General features: G+C 38.6%; 1 protein-coding gene across 5 annotated transcripts in view; it reads left to right on the forward strand.

Moving 5' to 3' along the window:
• The window catches only part of LOC105838785 (transient receptor potential-gamma protein), an 89,407-nt gene that overhangs the window by 47,061 nt on the left and 22,205 nt on the right, over positions 1-20,141 (forward strand). For all 5 annotated transcript variants that reach the window (XM_028190053.2, XM_036291313.1, XM_028190054.2 and 2 more), the window contains 2 exons: positions 13,416-13,702; positions 19,697-19,827. In XM_028190053.2, coding sequence (XP_028045854.1) covers positions 13,538-13,702; positions 19,697-19,827 — 296 coding nt within the window. In that variant the 5' untranslated portion in view covers positions 13,416-13,537. The remainder of the gene's footprint in view (positions 1-13,415; positions 13,703-19,696; positions 19,828-20,141) is intronic.

Here is a 20,141-nt window from a genome sequence, read left to right on the forward strand (position 1 = left end):
TGGCTCGTGCTCGCTTACGCGTATTCTGATGTTCATTACAGCAGACGCGAGCTGCGCCGAGCTGTGCCACTTGACAAACTTTTATTTTGTCATCATGGCTCGCATAATGGTAAGCAAAAGCATAACGGTAGAACATTTTGCTCGAGATATTTGACAGAAAAATTTAATATTCACTGTTAAATTGTTTTCCCACGTGGAAGAATATCAAATAATGCCGTTACATGAGAAATAAGTGATAGAAATTAAAGTATACTTATTCTAGAAAATTGTTTCAGAAGAGGAATTAATTTGATAGGTCGTATAGAGAAATTATATACGTAAAGATCGTATTAACGCGTAAACGCGTATTAATACCCTTAAAATTATCGCTGTCCATGACGGTGACGAAGAGAAATGGCTTTTCGATTTGCCTCATTAACTGCGTTTCCCGATCCGGTGAGAGTCAGGAGTCGCCCTACAAAACTGCAATTAAGCGGACAGGCCGTTGGCACGGGAAAAAAAAAAGGAGACAGCAAACCGCAGTAGTAGAGAGCGGACCGATCAGACGGGGCGCCGCCGCCTCGCTGCATTAAGTCTGATGAATATCTCGTCGGGCACGTCGCACAAGAGGACATTTGGCGATTTTGGCCGGTCGCCAAGCGGCCCGTACGCTGGCGTTTAACGCGAGGCGATCCATTAGGTGTCACGGTACTGACGAGTAATATCCGTTTCTTTCGACGATCGTGTAAACGGGCCCTGTACAATTAACCCGGCGAAAAGAAAAGGAATCGCAGGCCGAGATTAATCGATGCGCGCGGGAATTGTGATTATTATCGTGCGGCTCGTCGTTGTTTTCGAGAGGGACACCAAAGTCTCCGATTTTTCGACCGTCTCGTTTTTCTCCTTTAAAAAAAAAATTTTTCTTTCGAATCCACACCGACAAAAGAAGTGGCGCGTTGCGATCAAAGAAGTTCAAGGGGCACGATTCTATTGAGAGAGGATTATTATTTCGCGACTGGGGCTTTGCATCAGCCGATCGAAAAGGCATTCTCGTAAGTAGAATGAATGTTCGTAGGCCGCGCCGCGCGTTAAGGGAAATGGATAAACCGATGAATAACATTGTCTTCAAAAGGAGGAGCATTTCCCTTCCCAGCGAAGTTGGGCGAACTCGCGTTGCGGAACGGTCCTTCGATCGTACCTTCGATACGCGTTATCTGTCGCGCACAGCGAACACAAACTGTTGGAATAAGTTAGAGATTAGGTATATACGCAAGTTGGAGAACACACCGGGTGTACTTATTCAAACTTGGCCGAAGTCGCGATATAAACGCGAACGCACACGCGAAACCATAAAATTGATAATTTCTCGACCGTTCCGGTCCTGACAAGTAGACATTATTCTCGTATCTCCGTACCCCCGTTCTTCCGCGGGTTATAATTTTCTTCATTGTCATTCTCTCCATTGTACTATGAGATAGCTACACGTTTTCCTCGTTACGGCGCAGTCAGCGTGATTTTCGTCGACATTTTGCTCGACATTAAATGACTCGTCGCGGGGAAAGTAGCCGGAAGAACGTGGTCGACGTTTGGCCGGCTGGCCGCCGCGAAATTAAGCTTCTCCCGTTCAGGAGCGAGAATGCGTACGATATTATCAACCGTGGAATTTCTCGTAGCGTTTCTTTTATTCTTCCGTACGCCCGCGATCTGGTCGCGTATGAAAAGAAGGCGCCGTGAGATTCCGGGACGGCGCCTTTAGAGCGATTCCGACATTTATGACACGATAAATTATCATCCAGTGCGCACGCGAACGTTCGTTACAACTCGTTCGTAACTCGTTATCATACTATTCCCTTCACTATCCTCGTTCTTCATTTGACACGCCATCTCGGAAACAAACATAAATCTTACGTCATCTAAGTGAATATATCTGAAGGAGCGAGTAAATGGGGAAGATATATGAAGGGTTGTGCAAGCACGCAGTGGGGCAAATCGGTTTTCCTGTGTACTGAAATATTCGGACATTTCAAGATATACAGTAACAAAAATCTGTAATTGTATAGTTTGTCATGTTTTATCTTAATAGATAAAATAGGAAACAATTGTTTTAATACATACATATATATATATAAGTAAAATTCAAAATATTTATATCGAGCGCGTTTTCTATCAAAAATGAGATTAATTTGTTTGATGTAATCTTTCACTGTTACACGGAGAAAATTTTGTAGTAAAACTATGAAAATTTTTACTATATTTTTTATTAAATTATCATAGTATTTGCGCTACTTATGATAAAATTCTCTGAAATTTCTTATGGCCCGTGCACAGAAAAAAAGTAATATAGCCAATAACATATGTGATTGCGGGCTGCCAACTACATTAAATACATAATCCAATAATATTTGCTATTAATGCAAGTACAATGTTGATACTGCAATAGCATATATTATTGTATTGAGTATATCTGTAACTGACAGCCCGCAATAACATATTTTATTGAATATATTACTTTTTTTTTCAGTGTGGCTACTATCATACATAGTAATTTTTGATACACAAATTTTCTCCGTGTAACATTAACAGCTTTTTCAGAGCATTTCATAAAAGATTCTTAACGTTTCTTCACGTTTAATAAAGTATGATATAAATTTGTCGACGTTGACACGATTGACAATGCATCCCGCAATTTCACCCGAAGTTAATGGCGACCGAACGTGATCGCTTTGTGTCACTGACGCATTTTTCATGCCGTCGCGCCGCGGCGGTGAAACGACGTCAGACTGCCACGGGGAGAGATTATTTCGCGCGCAGAAATTATTCGGCACACGCGGCCAAGGTGTCCGATCCATCCGAGGGTGCCGTATGGAAATGTCGCTAAAAAATCTGTCAGGTTTTATCATGTCCCCCGTGTCCCGGACACGCGACGTGACATATCATCCGTGCCTAACTGGACAGCCATATTTAAAATTCGCAACTCGACGGAATTCTGCGGCGTTCGTGTTTCTCCCCCGTTGTTCTAAACCTCCCTCGGAGGAAGCCAGCTAGATCAGCCTTTCGCCCATCAGCTAGATCCTCTCTTTGCCGAACGACCTATTTTTCGGGCAAAAGCAATCGGGTCATAGGGAGGGAAAAAAACAACTGGAGAAGCCGGACAGCCGGACGAATAGCTCCGTTCGATCGTCGAAATTAAATTCGTCCGTTTCCATGCGACACACGTTCCTTTCGGGGTTCCTAGGCGGGTCATTAATTATACGAAGCTTTACCGCGTACGAAGAAAAGTGGAATATCGAGACAGCCGAGCTCGTCGGCTTCTCGAGAACGCTGTCTCGCGATGTAATGTATAAAGATTTATTAGGCTTTGTACAGCAATGCGAAATTAGTCATCGTATCTCGGGCTACAAATTAGAACTCCATTTCCAGCCACTCGTTTCGATAGAAAGTCGAATTTTTGATACTTTTCAACGATCACGCGATGCGATTTTCACTATGCGATTTCGCGAAATATTGTCTCTCTCTCTCTTTTTCATATCCATGTAATTTCTGTAGGAGATGAGGGATTGTCCGCATACGAATGGAGGGACCGTTATCCATCGAGCTGAAGCCACGAGCAAATTGTATTCGTCTGTCGCACATAATGCGGCTACATCCCTGGCAATCTTTCTCGTTCACTCGCTCGTTATGTTGTATAGCGAGGCACGACGGCAAAATTTCGCGCCGAGGCGCGAAAGATCAAAGACCACGCGTGAATATATATATATATATATATCCGCGGTCTTTATACTTTCCGATTACCATGTCGATTAGTTTAAAATATGCGCTTTGTGCCGGCGCACGCTACATTACGCTGCACTTTATAGAGCGGGTTAATTTCGACACGTAGAATCTGCAAATGCGTACGTGTGCGCAAAGCGGATTTCGCAATGAGGATTAATCAACGCGATATATTTCGCCGAAAATTTTTGTTTACTATTATAATTTAACAATGTCCGATACAAAACTGCACGTTTTTTTTAAATCGATGTGTCAAAAAGCACAGAAACGATTCTGGGTATTTTTTTCAAATATTGGTAAAATTGTATTTTTCGTTATTCGAAATGTCAAAATATTTCTGCAATCCAGTTGCGGAAAACAATTTTGTATTTTATGCAAAATCAAGGTTTGCGTTTCTCTATCTGTCTTTATTCCTCTATTTCTCATGTGTATCATAAAATCAATCGTCAGTCGCTTGACACAGTTCGATTTATTGAGTAAATATCGATTTTTCATTTTATTTACAAATGAGCTATCCAGAAAGGGCCGGTCCTCTTTTCATTCTCATTGAAATTCCCGTTACGACAATACGTTCGATAAATTGATCGCTGACACGAAAAAAGTATAATTTATTTTACTAATTTTTATATGCTACGATTTATCTTTATACGGAAATAAATAGGCGTGCATATTGGTTTCTCATATGTCTATATACTTCACGACTGTTATATGCATTTAACTTTTATTTAACGTTTATTTTCCACGTAATGCGAGACGTGATATCACGTACCAGTAAAATATCGTATGAAATGTTGATTGATTATTGCATTTACTAAAACAGCGTAACCAAAATTCATAACACCCTTCCCTAATATTTTATCACCATTTATCGCGATAAAAACGTATTCTCGTTTCACACACGATCTTTTAAAATTTAAATATTTCGTGTTTTACATGCCGTGCCGTAATAACTTCCAGCGCGCGTCTTTGTGCGCGATGAAAAAAAAAAAAAAAAACGCGCGAACGTCCAGATTAACGAGTATCAATTTTCAAGGGGAAAAGTATAGCGCGAAGAGCTTACAGGGATAGTGAAACGCCGCGGAATCGGGGACGCGCTCTGCAAAACGATAGAACGTGCTGAAACTCGCAGTCTGGCAGGATTTCAATTTTGAATGAAACGCCTATCGACTGATGGAGACACGCGATAGGACATGCAATATTGACGAATACCTTTGTAGATACTCACTCAAAATGTGCGTTTTACAGCGGTGTTAAAATAAGCGCGATTGAGATGAGGAGACCCTCATGGGATAGTCTACTTTGACGAGCAGACGTACAAAACATGCAGCAAACAAATAAATATGTGACGAAATATTAAAAAATAGTTGTAATAATTAACGTCTTTAATTAGCTTCATAATCGTTCATTAGTTTTTAAAATAACAGGCGCACGCATAATTACACTTAATTGCTTCGGTCGTGGTGTAAGTTTGAAATAGAAATAAGCACCTTTGTGTTATCTTTGACTGCACATTGTTCACCGAACATTGGCTCGTTTTTAGTTTTAGCTTTTTTTTTTTTAAATAAAATATATGTGCGAAAGAAAAAACGCAAGAGTTTGCACTTCTTATCTACAGTATGTTTCGTATTTACGAATTTGGAGCTCGCGAAATTGTCTCACAACAATTCCAAACTTTAAATTTGAATGAGATCACCGTATTTGCGTTTCTTATCGTGTTGTTACCGCGGACCGGGAAAAGTTACAAAACTCGATACATTGAATTACATCTATTTCGGATTTCGCTGCTAACTTTTGAATGCATCGCACTCGCCAACGTAGCAAATCAGCTGAGGTAGCAAGGAAGAGATAGAGGAAACGAAGAGACGCGGCTGAATAATCGGCTCGTGAGCCCATTCCCGGGCTAAAAATTTGAGGGCTCCCAGTACTCTCAGCACAGCTGCATCACGGCCCTATTTTTGAATACCCTGCACATCCGCATGACACGCCGCAGTGGCCTTGACAAAGTGTCCCGCGCGCGTAAATTCGTAGCACGGAACGCGAGGAATTCCTCCGCGAGTATCCTCCAAACGGCATTCGAGAGATCGTGGCTTTCACGGTGTCACGTTACACCCCCTGTCGCTCTTCCTCCCCCCCCCCCCTCCCCCAAAGCTCGGGGTACCCTCGGACGGGACCAAGAAAAACGTCGCCTCGTAAAAGCCTCGTACGTTTAAGCCGCCGTCTGTTTATTCTCGCCCGGCATACGCTTCTCTCTATTTGAGTAATTTCTCGTGCCCCCCTTCCCTTCTTTGTCTCTTTTTCTTCTCTCTTCCTGCAGACTCCTCGCGTTAGATCTCACGGTGATATTTCATCCGTTCTTGGACTTTCACGTAGAGAAGAAAGAAAATATCTCTCCTTCTCGATGTGTGCACGCGATTTGCCATCGTCATTATCGGCGGCTAAACACGCGTGTATTGAGAAACGGTATAACGAGGGTCGTTAGCGTAAAAAGCTTTGTGGTAAAGGACATGATTTTTGATATACAGAATGTCCCGTAATTGGGAATACTATTAAGAAAATATAATACTATATGAAAAAGTATATAGAAATTGTAGAACTTCTTATCTTTTTTATATAGTATTTCTTATCTGCAAAAAACATTTAATGCAGATATTAAAATGTAACGTACGTGACACATCTAAATTCCCTTTTCTGAAAAATGTCGTCTTTTCATAAGAATAGAGAAAACGCGGCGATTTTTGTGACCTGATTTGCTATCGCTTTTATGTATAATTACATCGTAATGCTCAAGGGAATGGAAAATTTATCAGAGCATCACACAAACGAATAATTCGATTTGGGTGATACCAATAATTTCAGAAACCTGGGACTTGCACCAGAATAATGTTATATTTCTCGCAATAAGGAATTAAATTCCAGAATTTAATTACGTGAATATTTTATGACGTTATCATAATAACAATTTTCTTTATATCAAGCTTTGATTTCCCAACAATTCTCATATTTTCCTCAGAAAAATAACATGATTTACCTACACGTAATTTGATTTTATATTAACATACGCTCTTCCTTTCAAAATATTTTTTAATTATTTGCGAGGGTGTAATTTTAGTCTTTTTACTGAAAGTAAATTTATTATTACTTGTTGATATTATATTCAAAAGCTAGTACAATGAACGATAACTCGAAGCTATTCTCTGTGCATCTTTTGAATCGTTATAGTTTTTTTGCATATCATAGCGGAAAATTTGATTTTGGCATAAAAACTCGTTGCATCGCTATAAACTCGCGCGAACGTCACGACTATAAGTTAAAGAATTTTTTGTTTCTCTTTCTATCCATCTAGTTACCTACGTTTTACACTTTCGTTGAATTAAAGTTTCACTATCCGTCTGTGTGCCAGCGCAGCGAAATTGCAGGAACTCGATCGTAAAATTAATCGACGTAAATAAAAAAACCATCTTCGATAAATTTTCCATTCCTCCGTTTTTCTCCTCCGAGTCTCTTTGAGGTCTCATTAACTGCGTTTCCGAGGCTTCAATCCGTAAAACCGCGCACGAAAACGCGATTTCCGCAGTTTTCTCTGCAGGGAGAAATAAATAGGCGAAAATAGTGGAAGAAAGGTGAAGGATACGCGAATGAGAATAAATGGATGAAATTTATCATATCCTTTGAGGTTTAATCCCTTAAGGGCATACAGAGGAGCTTGTTTGCAAAATAACAACCGCGACAGATTGTAAATGAAAAGTATACATAATCTGTCACGCGCGGTTTACAGAAAACGTATGAAATGCGTATGAAAAAGTGTAAAAAAAAGAACCGAGAAGAGGAAGACGCATAAAAAGACAACTCAGAGGAACAAAGAGAAATAGGGGAAATAACAGAGTGAAACATAGACAATAAATAACGATAAATGTAGCGAAAAAATTCCATAATGCACGGCTGCTTTTCTCGTTAACGCGCTACGTAAATCAGCGTGCGGACGTTGACGATGCAAAAACCAACTGGTCAGCCGTTTTCCATTGTAATTAACAACACTTTCTTATTTGCGTCGGCAATTCCCTTGCGTATGGCTATACACCACCCATACACGCAAGTACCACTCGGGTTAACTCATTAATAGCCTGCACGAACACAATATTTTTCCTCAGAATCTACGAATGCACGCACATGCACGGTTTATGTAATTTCTTGCTCATTTTCAAAACTACTCTTATTCTCTTTTAATGCGTTACCGCAATTTAAAAAAAAAAAACGTTAATTTTTCTTGATCAATTATTTAAAGATTGTGAAATTTTTTATGAAATTATTAGTATCATCTTAGAAGTTTATTTATGAGTATTTATATTAGTTTTTCAAGTAATATTATTTTACAATTTTAGCGCAAATTACTTTATTACTTTAGAATATTTATTTGGCCGTCCGTTCGTCCATCTGTTCGTATGCAAAATTTTTGTACCGTTTTTTTTTCTAATTCTGTTTTTGCCAATAGATATTTAAAAATTTTAGCTCCACCGAGTTAAAATATGATCAAAGTTGAGTTTAAAGGTATAAAAAGTAAAGCTTAATAAAATTTTTTAACGAAAGTTATTCTTTTTTTAATTATAAGAGTTCTTTTTGCGCTACGTCCGATGCAAAAGATTTATTTGATAATTAAAATGTTTTAGATATCGTATATCAATTCCGATATAAGAAATTACACAAAGTGTATCCCACGATGAAACGATATTGCTCAACAGACATACGTGAATAGCCGATATTGTAAAATTATTTATCGGACAAGTATTAGATGCAACAGGTGCAACGGCATACGAGCGGTCGATCAGCAGCATAAGGCTACTACTCTCCGGAAGTTCCGTACCTGTTCCCGATCATCGATTAAGTGGCAGATTTTGAAACTCGATCCGGAGTAATTCCATTATCAACTTACGTCAGGGAACCGGCGTGCGGTTTTGAGCACTGGTGTTCACTGGTATCGAGTAATTCATTGATCAAGAAATTTTCCACCAAATCCCGACATATTGGTAACGCCGTTCCACTTTCCAAAGTCAGCGGAGCTGAAATTCTAATTTCGGATTCACGTATATTTCAGTCTCTTGCTCCGATTCGCTCATATCGAGTGTGAAATAATCCCTATTCAAGTATTTGAATGACAATTCGAGTTTCCCTCATTATCACGATTTATATGAACCGCGTCGAAAATTAGCATAATGACTAGTAATAATAAAAGGAGCGAATTTCCCGGTAGAAGTTAATAAGAAATAATTCAAAATATACAATAGCTCTATATAAATTTCTTGTGTCTACGTGATATACGTGAACAGTGCTTCCAATCAAACTTTAGACAGCTCGGTATTATGTAATCTACTGCGAACGCATTTATTATATACCGCCGCAGATTCAAACATTTCGCATCTGAGGTTAAGCGACAGATTTTGAAACTTAGCCGAATAATTCTATTATCAACTTGTCGATGAACCGCAAAGCTTAAACTTGCCGTTCTATTCCACCCCGTGGCGCGTATAATTTATCGGCAAAATAACTTTCCTTTATAAGCCTCTCAAGCTAGTACTCTGACACATGGTACATGATAAAAAATTAAATGTGAAAAATTGATTTTCCGCAGGGGAGGAAAAATTTGTGCATTGTTACAAAAAGAAATATCTCCGTTCGATAAAGTACATTTAAGACTTTGTATGCAGCAATTGTATGGAATAATATTAATATATAGAAATGTAAATTTTTTTTTGCTAATTTTGTGTCAACCGTTTATTTCGCAATATTTGCGCAAAACTATACATTTATATTATTTCCATACAATTGCATAGAAATTCTTAAACGTTTTATCGTACAGAGACATTTCTTAATTTTATCCTGCAATTAAAAATATTGTAATCATGCATTTTGCAATTCAAGTTTTGCGCATTCGTTTCGTGTTACAGGATGGAAAGAACATCCCCTAATACATTCTTAGAATATACAGTTGGATGTTTCTTCGGCTCTCCTATTCTTTCTATTTATCTCGAATGGGGTACATTCACGTTTTCTCATTTTGAAGGCGGTGATGAAGACGTCAAACGAGCAACTAGATTTCTGTGAAGCCTCCTCGACAATTTAGGAGAAATCTTGCCGTGTCGAAAACAACAGCAAGCTTAAACGGCAAACTTAGTTAGTTGGGAATTTACATCCATTGTCATGCGTACCTTCGTGTGTTCTGTACGAGAATTAATCCAAACCATAAATTATTTATAACAAGAAAATATAGAGAACATCCATAAAACATTTAGCTTGAAAAATTACTCTTGTAATTTTGCGATCTCAACGGACTTAGCGATGAACATGTAATTTGATCGAAATTTTGCATCGGTGAGATAATAATTTTCATAAATATTAATGTGGTGCGACTCATGCATTTTTATTATGTAATCATCTATTCTGGCGACGTAAGCACTTTGACGTGTATCGATATGACGTACACGGGGGATGGAAAGCTTAAGTTCTTAATCTGTTTGTTAGTAATCCACGCAGAGAACATTGATAATTTGCTCTCTGTTAGTTCAGTTTTGCTCCGAAAGCACTGACTGGCAGATAATCTAGCAGATGCTACTCCTTTAAGTTTCTTAAGTGATTAGATATGTGCTATGTGCAGCCACGGAATTGTGGAATAAATTAGATGTATGGAATACTAGTCTCTTGTGTACACTTAAGCGCAATCAGTGTCTCCATTAATGTAATCTTGTTCTCGTTTTTACTTTCTTCATTTTTTATTCGTACATACACAAAAATATCAATTCTATACTTCTAAGAAAAAAGCTATTTAATTTTTTTTAATTAGTAATTTTATTTTTAAGAAATAGTATTTTCTTCATTTTAAATTATAATTACCACAGATCTTTTAAAATTTATTATTATGTACTAAAAAAAAAGAATTTATATTCTTTCGAAGAATATTAGAAAATTTTACGAAAGAAAAGTCAGAATAAGCAATCGAATTTAACTTAATATTCTTGATTGAATAATATTATACACACAATAAATCACTAGGAATCGGAATATATTTTGAATAAATTTAACGTTTATGGTGAATTTATGAAATATTTATAATGTAAGTAATATTTTTTAAATGTAAGTAATATTAAAGTAATTACAACACAATACTAATATAAGTATAAAGGCTTATAATGCAGAGTGATTGTGAGCAAATTATCTTCACTCTTTCTATTTTTTCTGACTTCTGCGATATAAATCTTGACAATGTAATAGCTTTTATTACCTTTTTGCCATTCATTTTTTAGCTTTAACTCTGTTTGCGATTCATATAATTCATATAATCTTCATGTAATGGAACGCGGATGATTGATTTTCTTCCATTTTATTCTCTTTGCTGTAGCACAAAGATTCTTATTTGAGCATTTTCATTTCTATTGACTCAAATGCGAGAAGGCAAATTGTACAAATTCATTATCTTGTTTACAAAGCATACGATCCCCTTTATATTTATACAAATTACTTTACTTTTAATAATCTCGTTTTGCGAGGAGCGCCGCGATGGCGCGAGCAGGGTAATGACAGTAGTTTGTTGCCTCTATAAAAGTACAATCGGGCATCCAAAAGAAAATCGCGAGACGGCTCGTGTTACGGGCGCGATTTTACGACGTACGATCATTCCGCTTTTGCGAATTGAGCAGTAATAAAAACGCATTTTTTTGCCGCCGGTCCTCGCGCTCATTAATCGCAAGGGTGCTTATTTCTCGGTATTACCCGCTGAATCCAATAGCCGTTGGCCTGAATTTACGAGCAAGCTGTCATGCAACTTTAGTGCTCGATAAAATAGCGCGGATCATTTTTCGTGAATGCGCGCAAACGGTGCACAGCGACGGGATTACTTTCTCTGCGTATTAATCGATTCGACGAGATAACTGTCTCGCAATTGTCCAGCTCCCCGAGTGGCTGTATATCGCGCAATTCGTATATTAAAATTGATTTACGAAACGCCCGTCAAAACAGTGAGTGAAATATTTATAAAGGCATTTCTCATATCGATCCTATGACATAATAGTAGAGGTCGACTAACTGAAAAAACTTTATTTGTTAAATAATCCTCATACACAACGTTTCGGCCTTAATTTTAAGTGAAAAAACGCGCAATAACGCTGACAGTTTCATGGAACTATTGTGCTTCCTGATCCGAAGTCAGCGTACTGCGCGTTTTTTCACTTAATAAGGGTCTAAAATTAAGGTCGAAAAGTGCATGAGGATTATTTAACAAATAAAGTTTTGCCAGTTAGTCGACTGTATAATATTATTATTAATTATTGCTGGTGACTATAAGATTCCTATTATTATAATAGTAGAAGGTTTAGAACTTTTTTCTTATTAAAAAAATTGCAGTTAGAGGCAGAAAAGCTCAAAACGCTTGGCGCTTTTATACCCTCGGTATCGTTACTAAATAATAATTGTGTTGCTGCATTTTTGTCAGGTTCTTTTTCTTGTGATCACAATTTTTCACGAGAAAGATCCCTTTTTCCGTTTAAAACTCGGTTTCAAAGAATGACGTTCTATTTTCGTGGCTTTTTTCGCCAGTGGCGATTTTGCGCGGCTTAAATACAGTTCGCGAGGAAACACAGCTGGCAAGCATAATTTACATAGTTTATAAATGACGCGATGAAAGCCTGCTGTGCAGACATCATGCGGCTGATACGTGATGAAAGGCAGTAGACGTAGACTTCGATTTTACAGCCTCCCGCTACAATTATGGCATCAACACATCTTCAAACCCCCATTGACGCGTCCGGGACTGACATTAATAATCGTTGACTTTCACCATTAAACCTTCCGCCTTTGATTCCGATGACGTAAAACACCGATGACGGGCGTCGGCATTATGGCGCGTCGATTACACCTTCGAGGTAGGTGACACTCCGATTATCCTCCGTGAATTACATGGTACCGGTGACGTGTACCGGTGTCGTAGAAGACTACAATTGCCCGTGCGTACGTTTGCTCGCGGTTAATAAAAGAGAGTGCGTTTCCCGATCCATCATGCCTTCGAATACTTCATCACGGTCTTGCGTAGTTCATCGTGACGTTGTCCCAGCGGTGAACATTGCTCGTGCAATCGGTATTTACATGATCGATGAGGCGCCCGATTTATTTGCGGCGGACAAAAAGCAGATAAAATTCAACGAAAATGTAATATATGAATTTTTATACCTGCAACTTAATTAGAAGATTTATTTTTTTTTTAACTAATTATAATTAACTTTAAAATTTAACAAAGAACAATGCTTGATTATGAGATACTTTGCATTAAGTTGTTTTATGTCAAATGTCTTTTTTAAGTTGTAGAGAATTTATACTGCAAACTGTTTATCCAATTCTTTGTTTATCCAATTCTCTGTTTATCCAATATTCAATTTTGAGATTGTTGTGTGGCACATACGAATCTCTCAATTTTCTATATTTTATCACAACTTGAACAGTCGCTAACCTTCCGTCAAACTAAAAAATGTATTCACAAGAAATCATGTCTTAAAGATAAAAAAGTTAAAAGGGAGAAAAGTAAGTGAAACCGAGAGCTTCGAGGTTAAAATAACTGCGACCCTCAGACCCTAACCTGTATGCGCAACTTGATGTAATAATAATAATGGTGACCGTTAACATTTCAGAAAGCGCGTACGAAGATGAGGAGCAGTTCGCCAGGGGCAGCACAACTACCCCTGGTGAAGCCATCGTCGGTGAAGAGAACGACGGTCAAGGTGGAGGTGGCACGAACAACTTTCCCCTGAGAATGGCGTCCGACGCAACGAGGGGTCGATTCACCGCCGGCGGCTTCCTGCGGGGCACCGCCGGGCAACATGTGAACTTCGACCCCGAGGCGCCTCCGCTGCCGCCGGCGCACGTCGTGCAGACGACCTGTCTGCTCGAACGGCCGGAAATTGACAAGAAAGTCAAGGTAACATGAGCGAAATGCGGAATTCGACGCGTGTCATCTCGAGATTATATCGCGCGTGTCGCGTCGAGCAAATGAATAAATAAATCTTCCGCGGCGTTTCAGGAAATAACGTCGGGATCGTATTACTTCTAATTAAATCTAATTGTAAAGCGAAATTAACCTTTAGTGTACATCAGTGTTCTCGTATTTCTTCAAACAAACGGATCTTCTTACATCATTAAGCGTTACAACCTTCTTCATTTGATTTCTCTTCGATTTATATATTTTTTTATTGGCGCGCTCTCTCTTTCTCTCTCTCTCTCTCTCTCTCTCTCTCTCTCTCTCTCTCTCTCTCTCTCTCTCTCTCTCTCTCTCTTTCTCTTTCTCTTCCTCTTTCTTTTTCTCTTCTTAGTATAATAAATACCAGAGCGGATAACAGTTGTACCAATTTAAAGCGATTCCGACGGTAATGATGTAGCGAGGGGAAAAGGTTATCGGGTCGCAGGTTCCGTGGGCTGGAAATAAGTCGGGCGCACCAACGTTGGTTTCCACCCTGCATAAATTCCCTCCTCCTCGTAACGGGAAACTACAACTCGGGAGTTTGACGAGCGACAAAAGAAACGGAAGTAGAAAGGGTGGTAGCCGATAACGACGTTCCAATGGCGATCCAATTTGCGCGCAGCTTGAGAATTACAGGAGGAGTGAGAGAAAAGAGAGAAAGAGGGAGAGAGAGAGAAAAAGAGAAGAGAGAACTGCTCTTCCTCTCACTTTTTTATTGGGTCTTGCCGGATGTTGGCCGCGCGATAGCGATTTGCCTTTTCTCTTCTCGATTTGCCGTCGACGACGGTAAGGCACATCGTGCAGCCGGTCGGGTCAAGTTAGATTAAACCTTAATATCATTTTGATAGATCGTCGTTTAACACAGACGACGGCGTGATTATTTTTGCATGGGGTCCGAGGTTTTGCGGGGATGTTTAATATCAGTATATCGAACGTCGTGCCCGACTGATCGATGGCGCAGCCATTTAGCCTTCGAATAAGGCCAAACCCCTCATCTCGGCCGAATTTCCCGCTTGCTCGGCTGGCGGCTGCATTATTTAGAGGCCAGGCGGATCTGCAAATAGCTTCGGTCTCTACATAGCTTTCCGCGACGCGATTCTAGATAATTAATTATAACATCTTGCCAGACGTGTGCGCGTTGGGGGCGGGGGGGGGAAGCAGACTTTCGACAATGGCCGTAAGGAACACACAAGTTGACCCGATCAAACACAAATGGGACAACGTGCCGTTTGGAAAAACTTTGTTTTTCTGTATTCTCTAAGTTCTCGAGACGAATACGCGCGCGCTTTTTTACCGAGTAACAGTTTTCGTCGCTTTTATTGTCTCGTAAGAAACAACAGACAGGTTGCATTTCTTAAAAAGGTAAGAACGACGGACGAACGATTATTCCTGTGATCTTTCGACTTTGCATTTCTCGTGCGGATCAGGATTGCCGCGTCCAGAATTGCCGTAACGCTGTACCATCGTAACACGCACTTTGCACACGCTGTGAAACACGACGTTTAATCTATTTAGGGATGAAAAGCTCCACAGAGAGGAGAGGGAGAGAGAGAGAGAGAGAGAAGGCAACCCGGTTGCTTTCATCTTTTAGTGCCTCGTAAATGTCCTCGAGTGAGCTCGCGCAGCGAGACCACAGCCACTGAATCCTGGTGTATTACGTGACCGAATTTCATGCCCACCCTCGGCGAGCTTTGAATAACACGGCAGTCAATTCTTAATGAAATTAGCATTGGTTAAGAAAAGACTTAAAATCTCACGACCTTTCAATTCTCAATCGGCGGCCGAGGTATTTTTATTCGGGCAATTTTTGTTGCGTGATGCAGTCCATATATAACACGTACTTCTATTAATTGCAATCAGTATAAATGTTTCAATTTTAAGGAAGATTTGTTTCTGTTTCTCACTTACGAATTTGGTCTGAATTTTTATTATTTGTAATTATAATTATCTGTGAAATTTATTATCTTTCCTTGACACATACTCTTGATAAACTATTATAGACAATACGGTTGGTTGACAATGGAACATTCATTGTGCAGAAGATCGCGGAAATATAATATATCACCATAGAGAACGCGCATGCATCAGCGTTGCAGTGTAGGCCGTCACGAATGCGAGGCGCGAATAGTAGATACAGACAGTTTAGTCAGGCAGAGAGACGGTGGTTACAGACTCCGTGCGGCGACAGTGCATACGAAAGCAGTCGAATGCGGGGACGGTAGAAATACAGTCCGAATGCAGACAGTGGGTGTAACCAGCTAAATAGACATTAAAGATATAAAGTAAATACCATAAACTTTGCACAAGACAAAGTGGGTTATTAGAGTCATGTGTATCTGTTTATTATTACATTAATTAAAGAGAATAAAAGTGTCAATTTTTTTAATGATAGTCGATTTAAGTGGATGAAATTTTAGTAAGCTCAAATTTTTATCAAATGTAGTAAGTTATTTATTAATTGTTGTTAAAATAAGTAATTATATGTCGAACTATTTTTTAAATATAAAGACAAATTTATTATTAATGAAATATGTTTTGTAGTAAAATTAGTAAAAATACATTACAGAATAAATTTTTCTATGAAAATTGTCTTAAGTACAAACTACTATTTATTAATTCGCGAGAATATTTCAAGAGGGATTTTTCAAACGGAATAAATCCATGCAGCTAGTTGCCGTAATTGTAAAATTTATAGCATTAAATCCTTGAGCCGGATATGTAACGTTACAAGTCGAATGATTCCTTAATGACGCAAGGATTTATAAGCCACCTTAAGTGCCTGCTTGCCAGGAGTACGCCACGCCGAGGCACGAAATCCTTTCCAACGTTTCACGTAACGAAGGCATTGAGGCGAAGCATTTAATCCACGATGGCAGAGTGAAATGCCACAGTTGGCGAGCGTTCCTACATTTTCCTGGATTTAATCCTGTTTGTAAAACTGTCTTGTCGAGAACAACTTTCCGTTGGAAAAAAAAATTCCCCTCGCGAAAAAGGGTTCGGCTTATGGACCTCTCTTTCGTTGGATTTGTCTTATAAAACAGACGTCTTGAAAAATAACGATGAGGGATCTTCTCGGTCTAAAGTGGAAATCAATATCCGAGATTGGGGGCGTTGATACAATTCACGCACGAGGCATGAGGAAGCAGCAAAGGATTTACTCTCTCCCGTGTATTCTAAAGTTTCTCTAATATTTCTGTGACAGAATATAAGATCGGAGAGTGCTTTAGAGCTCTAAGAAAGATTCAGGGGATACGAAAAGTTATTTATCTCTAGATTGTGCTTTTAGAAAATGCATTTAATTTAAAGCAAGAAAAAAATAGGAAAATAAAATCGATTTAAAAATAATATAATATTTAATGTTAGCTGAAATATACATCTTGGGGATAAAATGCTTCTGACGAAACGTTTAAATAGATAAAACATTATATAAATATATAAAAAATAAAATTTAGAAAATTAAATAAAAAGTAAATAGAAAAGCTCTAGATATAATATCGAAAATGCTTATAATTATGATATTTATGGAAATTATTTATGGAAAACGCATCTATTTTTTGTACCTCTCGTATCCGTAACTTTTAAGCTTCATAAGCTAACAAGAGTTTATGCTCAAATTTCCAAGTTGGTCGATTAAAAACGCAGACTACAGGTTATTTAACAAGAGACAAGAAAGAAGACATGAGAGCACACACAGACGCAGACGCAAGTGGTGGAAAAAAAAAGAGATGTATATTCTAACACGCGACGACGCACTCTCGAGATACTAGAATATAATACTGCGAAGGCCGACACTGACAACGAGTGTTTGCTAAGGGCGCACCTTAATTGTCGAACCGGCGCACCCTCGGTAAACACCGTCTATCATACACATGCCTTTACGGCCCGCTAAGGCCCTTTTTCACCATAATGCGGCCACGGCATTCGCCTCCTCCTAAAAGGATTCCGATCAAGGTGAAGCCCTTCCCCTTTCCCCGCCCGACCAAGTGGAATACCGACGTAGGCCCTTGGGTCAAGATTTGCATATGAGTTACACGTTCGCGCGCGCATCCGCGATACGTCGCACACGTGTCCGACATTTATGGATCGAGTTTCGAACAACATAATACAGACGCTATCTCGCCGAACGACAGACATCACGACGGATGAATTTGTTGCGAGGGGAAGCTCGCGTACGTATCGGCGGACGGAGCGATGTTACAATAACTTTCGATAATCGATAATAAAGCTAATTCACGGCCTGATGTGTGATGCCTCTGCCTCTCTGTTTATGATAATGTTAAATTGATTGCGCATCGAGTGTACAAACGGCGAGGGACAATTAAATTAGAACGCGCTACTGTAAAGCGCATTTATCGTCTTTATCCGAAATACGATCAAATGAAATTTATATGCATCAAAGATGAAACAATAACTTGTACGGTTAATTTGACGATTAATTTCGGTTCACGTTTTCGTGATAAAATTTTATGCCGTCCCCGCTAGTAATTTCAATATTACCTTTTCAAACTGTGCCCTAAGCTATTATCTCACACACACAGTAATTTAATAGCACAACAAGTTGATGTTAACAAATTAAATTTTTGGACGCGAATAGATAATAAAAATAATGCATTTTAGCTTAATTTACGGACTTTGTATTAACGTTATATTAATCTATTTAATTGCAATATATTTAATTTAATTACAATATAATGTATGATAGAGGAGGGTCGCTTAATACTGGTATAGACCTAAAGCGGCACCACTCTTCGTTTCTCAGAAAACATTGCACTATATTTATATTGATAGAAACATGATTTGCTTACATAATTAAAGAAATAGAAATTCATGATTTATGACTTTTTTATATAAAATCTAAAAATGAATCTAATCTCTATACGTAGTCACACTACATGTTGCAGAACCTCATAAAAGATTTGTACAATCTACAAAAAAATATTTTACATCGAAGTGAAAGCTTCTAGGAATCTTCATATACTTGTAAATATTTTGTACCAATGTTATTATTATTACATAATATAAAACAATATTAGACATGCTGTTTTTTTTTTGTTTTCAAAGTTATAAGTCTACCACTGAAAATCAATGTGTTTTCACTGACTTTACAGATTTTTCACTGTTTGTATTTTAGAGAGTAGATTAAATTTTTAATTAATCGGGTAATTAATAAAGGTCAAGGGTGCGTCCCCCATAGATCAAACAGAGTGGTCAATCGCAATGCGTGGCACGTACTTTACAGAATACACTAGAATGTTACGCTACATTCCTCGAGCGCAGTTATGAGGGACTACAATTGATCCTCGGCCTCTACCCCATTTGTGCATTTCACCTCGTTAATTACTCTTGCACACGAACGCATACGTTCGCTCCAGATTCGGTATGCAACTTCCGTGTGAGCGCCGCCGCCCGCCGCGCCGCGCAAAATCAGCGAGCATTGAATACTATACGCCTCTAACCAATAACGATGGAAAGCGAGACTAGGGCCACTAGATCGGCGAAAATATGTGTGACTTCAATTCAAACAGCGCGACAGTAGTACGATACACCGTAAAGCGAGACAAAGAGATTTAGTGACATAGATGCTACAATACGAGTTGTTAAAGAAACGCTAGAAGAAGACGTAACACGAAGAGAAATACGACCGACTTCGCGTTTCTCTCATTCGCGTAGGCAGTAGCTACGGAAATTGCGTTTTTAAAACGCTGTTTGTCTTCCAGACAAAATTCTCTCTCTCGCTCTCTCTTTCTCTCTCTCTCTCTCTCTCCTTTCCCGGCATTAAACAATCCGGAACGTCGCGCTTTTAATATAACTCGCGAAACTTCAAAGGAAACATTTATTAACTTCCGGGTTTAAGGGTTTATGAGTTTAAATGTTAGTATTATATTATATTATATAAAGTACACTTAAGTATGTCTGTGCACGTTTATATGTAACATAAAATTATTGCGTTTACAGAGGCACAGCATACATGGCATGATGGAGGAAGAGAACGTCGTAAGACCTCATCAGGAAATGGCCAGCCTGTCGCTTCAGGAGAAGAAATATCTTCTCGCTGTCGAGCGTGGAGACGTGGCTTCCGTTAGAAGGTTAGTTGAAATTTATGTTTGAAAATTTATGGATATCGTTGACTTTTTTATTAGCAAAAAGGGGACTAATGTGACGAATCCCAATTATAGGGTTGAGTCCTAATTATGAACCAAATTTTTAAAATTAAATGTTTTATAGATATACATATATTAATAAAATTACTGAAAGCTTTCTCTTTCTTTAAAAAATGTTTTGTAATTATTGTAATAAAAAAATTACTTTCTTAATTATTACTGATATCTAAGAAAAAAAGGAATGTTATCTTTAATAATTTCTTTAATAACACATCAAAATACTTTTTTAATAATTTCAT

This window comes from Monomorium pharaonis, chromosome 8, assembly GCF_013373865.1.
Source record: "Monomorium pharaonis isolate MP-MQ-018 chromosome 8, ASM1337386v2, whole genome shotgun sequence".
NCBI lineage: Eukaryota > Metazoa > Arthropoda > Insecta > Hymenoptera > Formicidae > Monomorium > Monomorium pharaonis.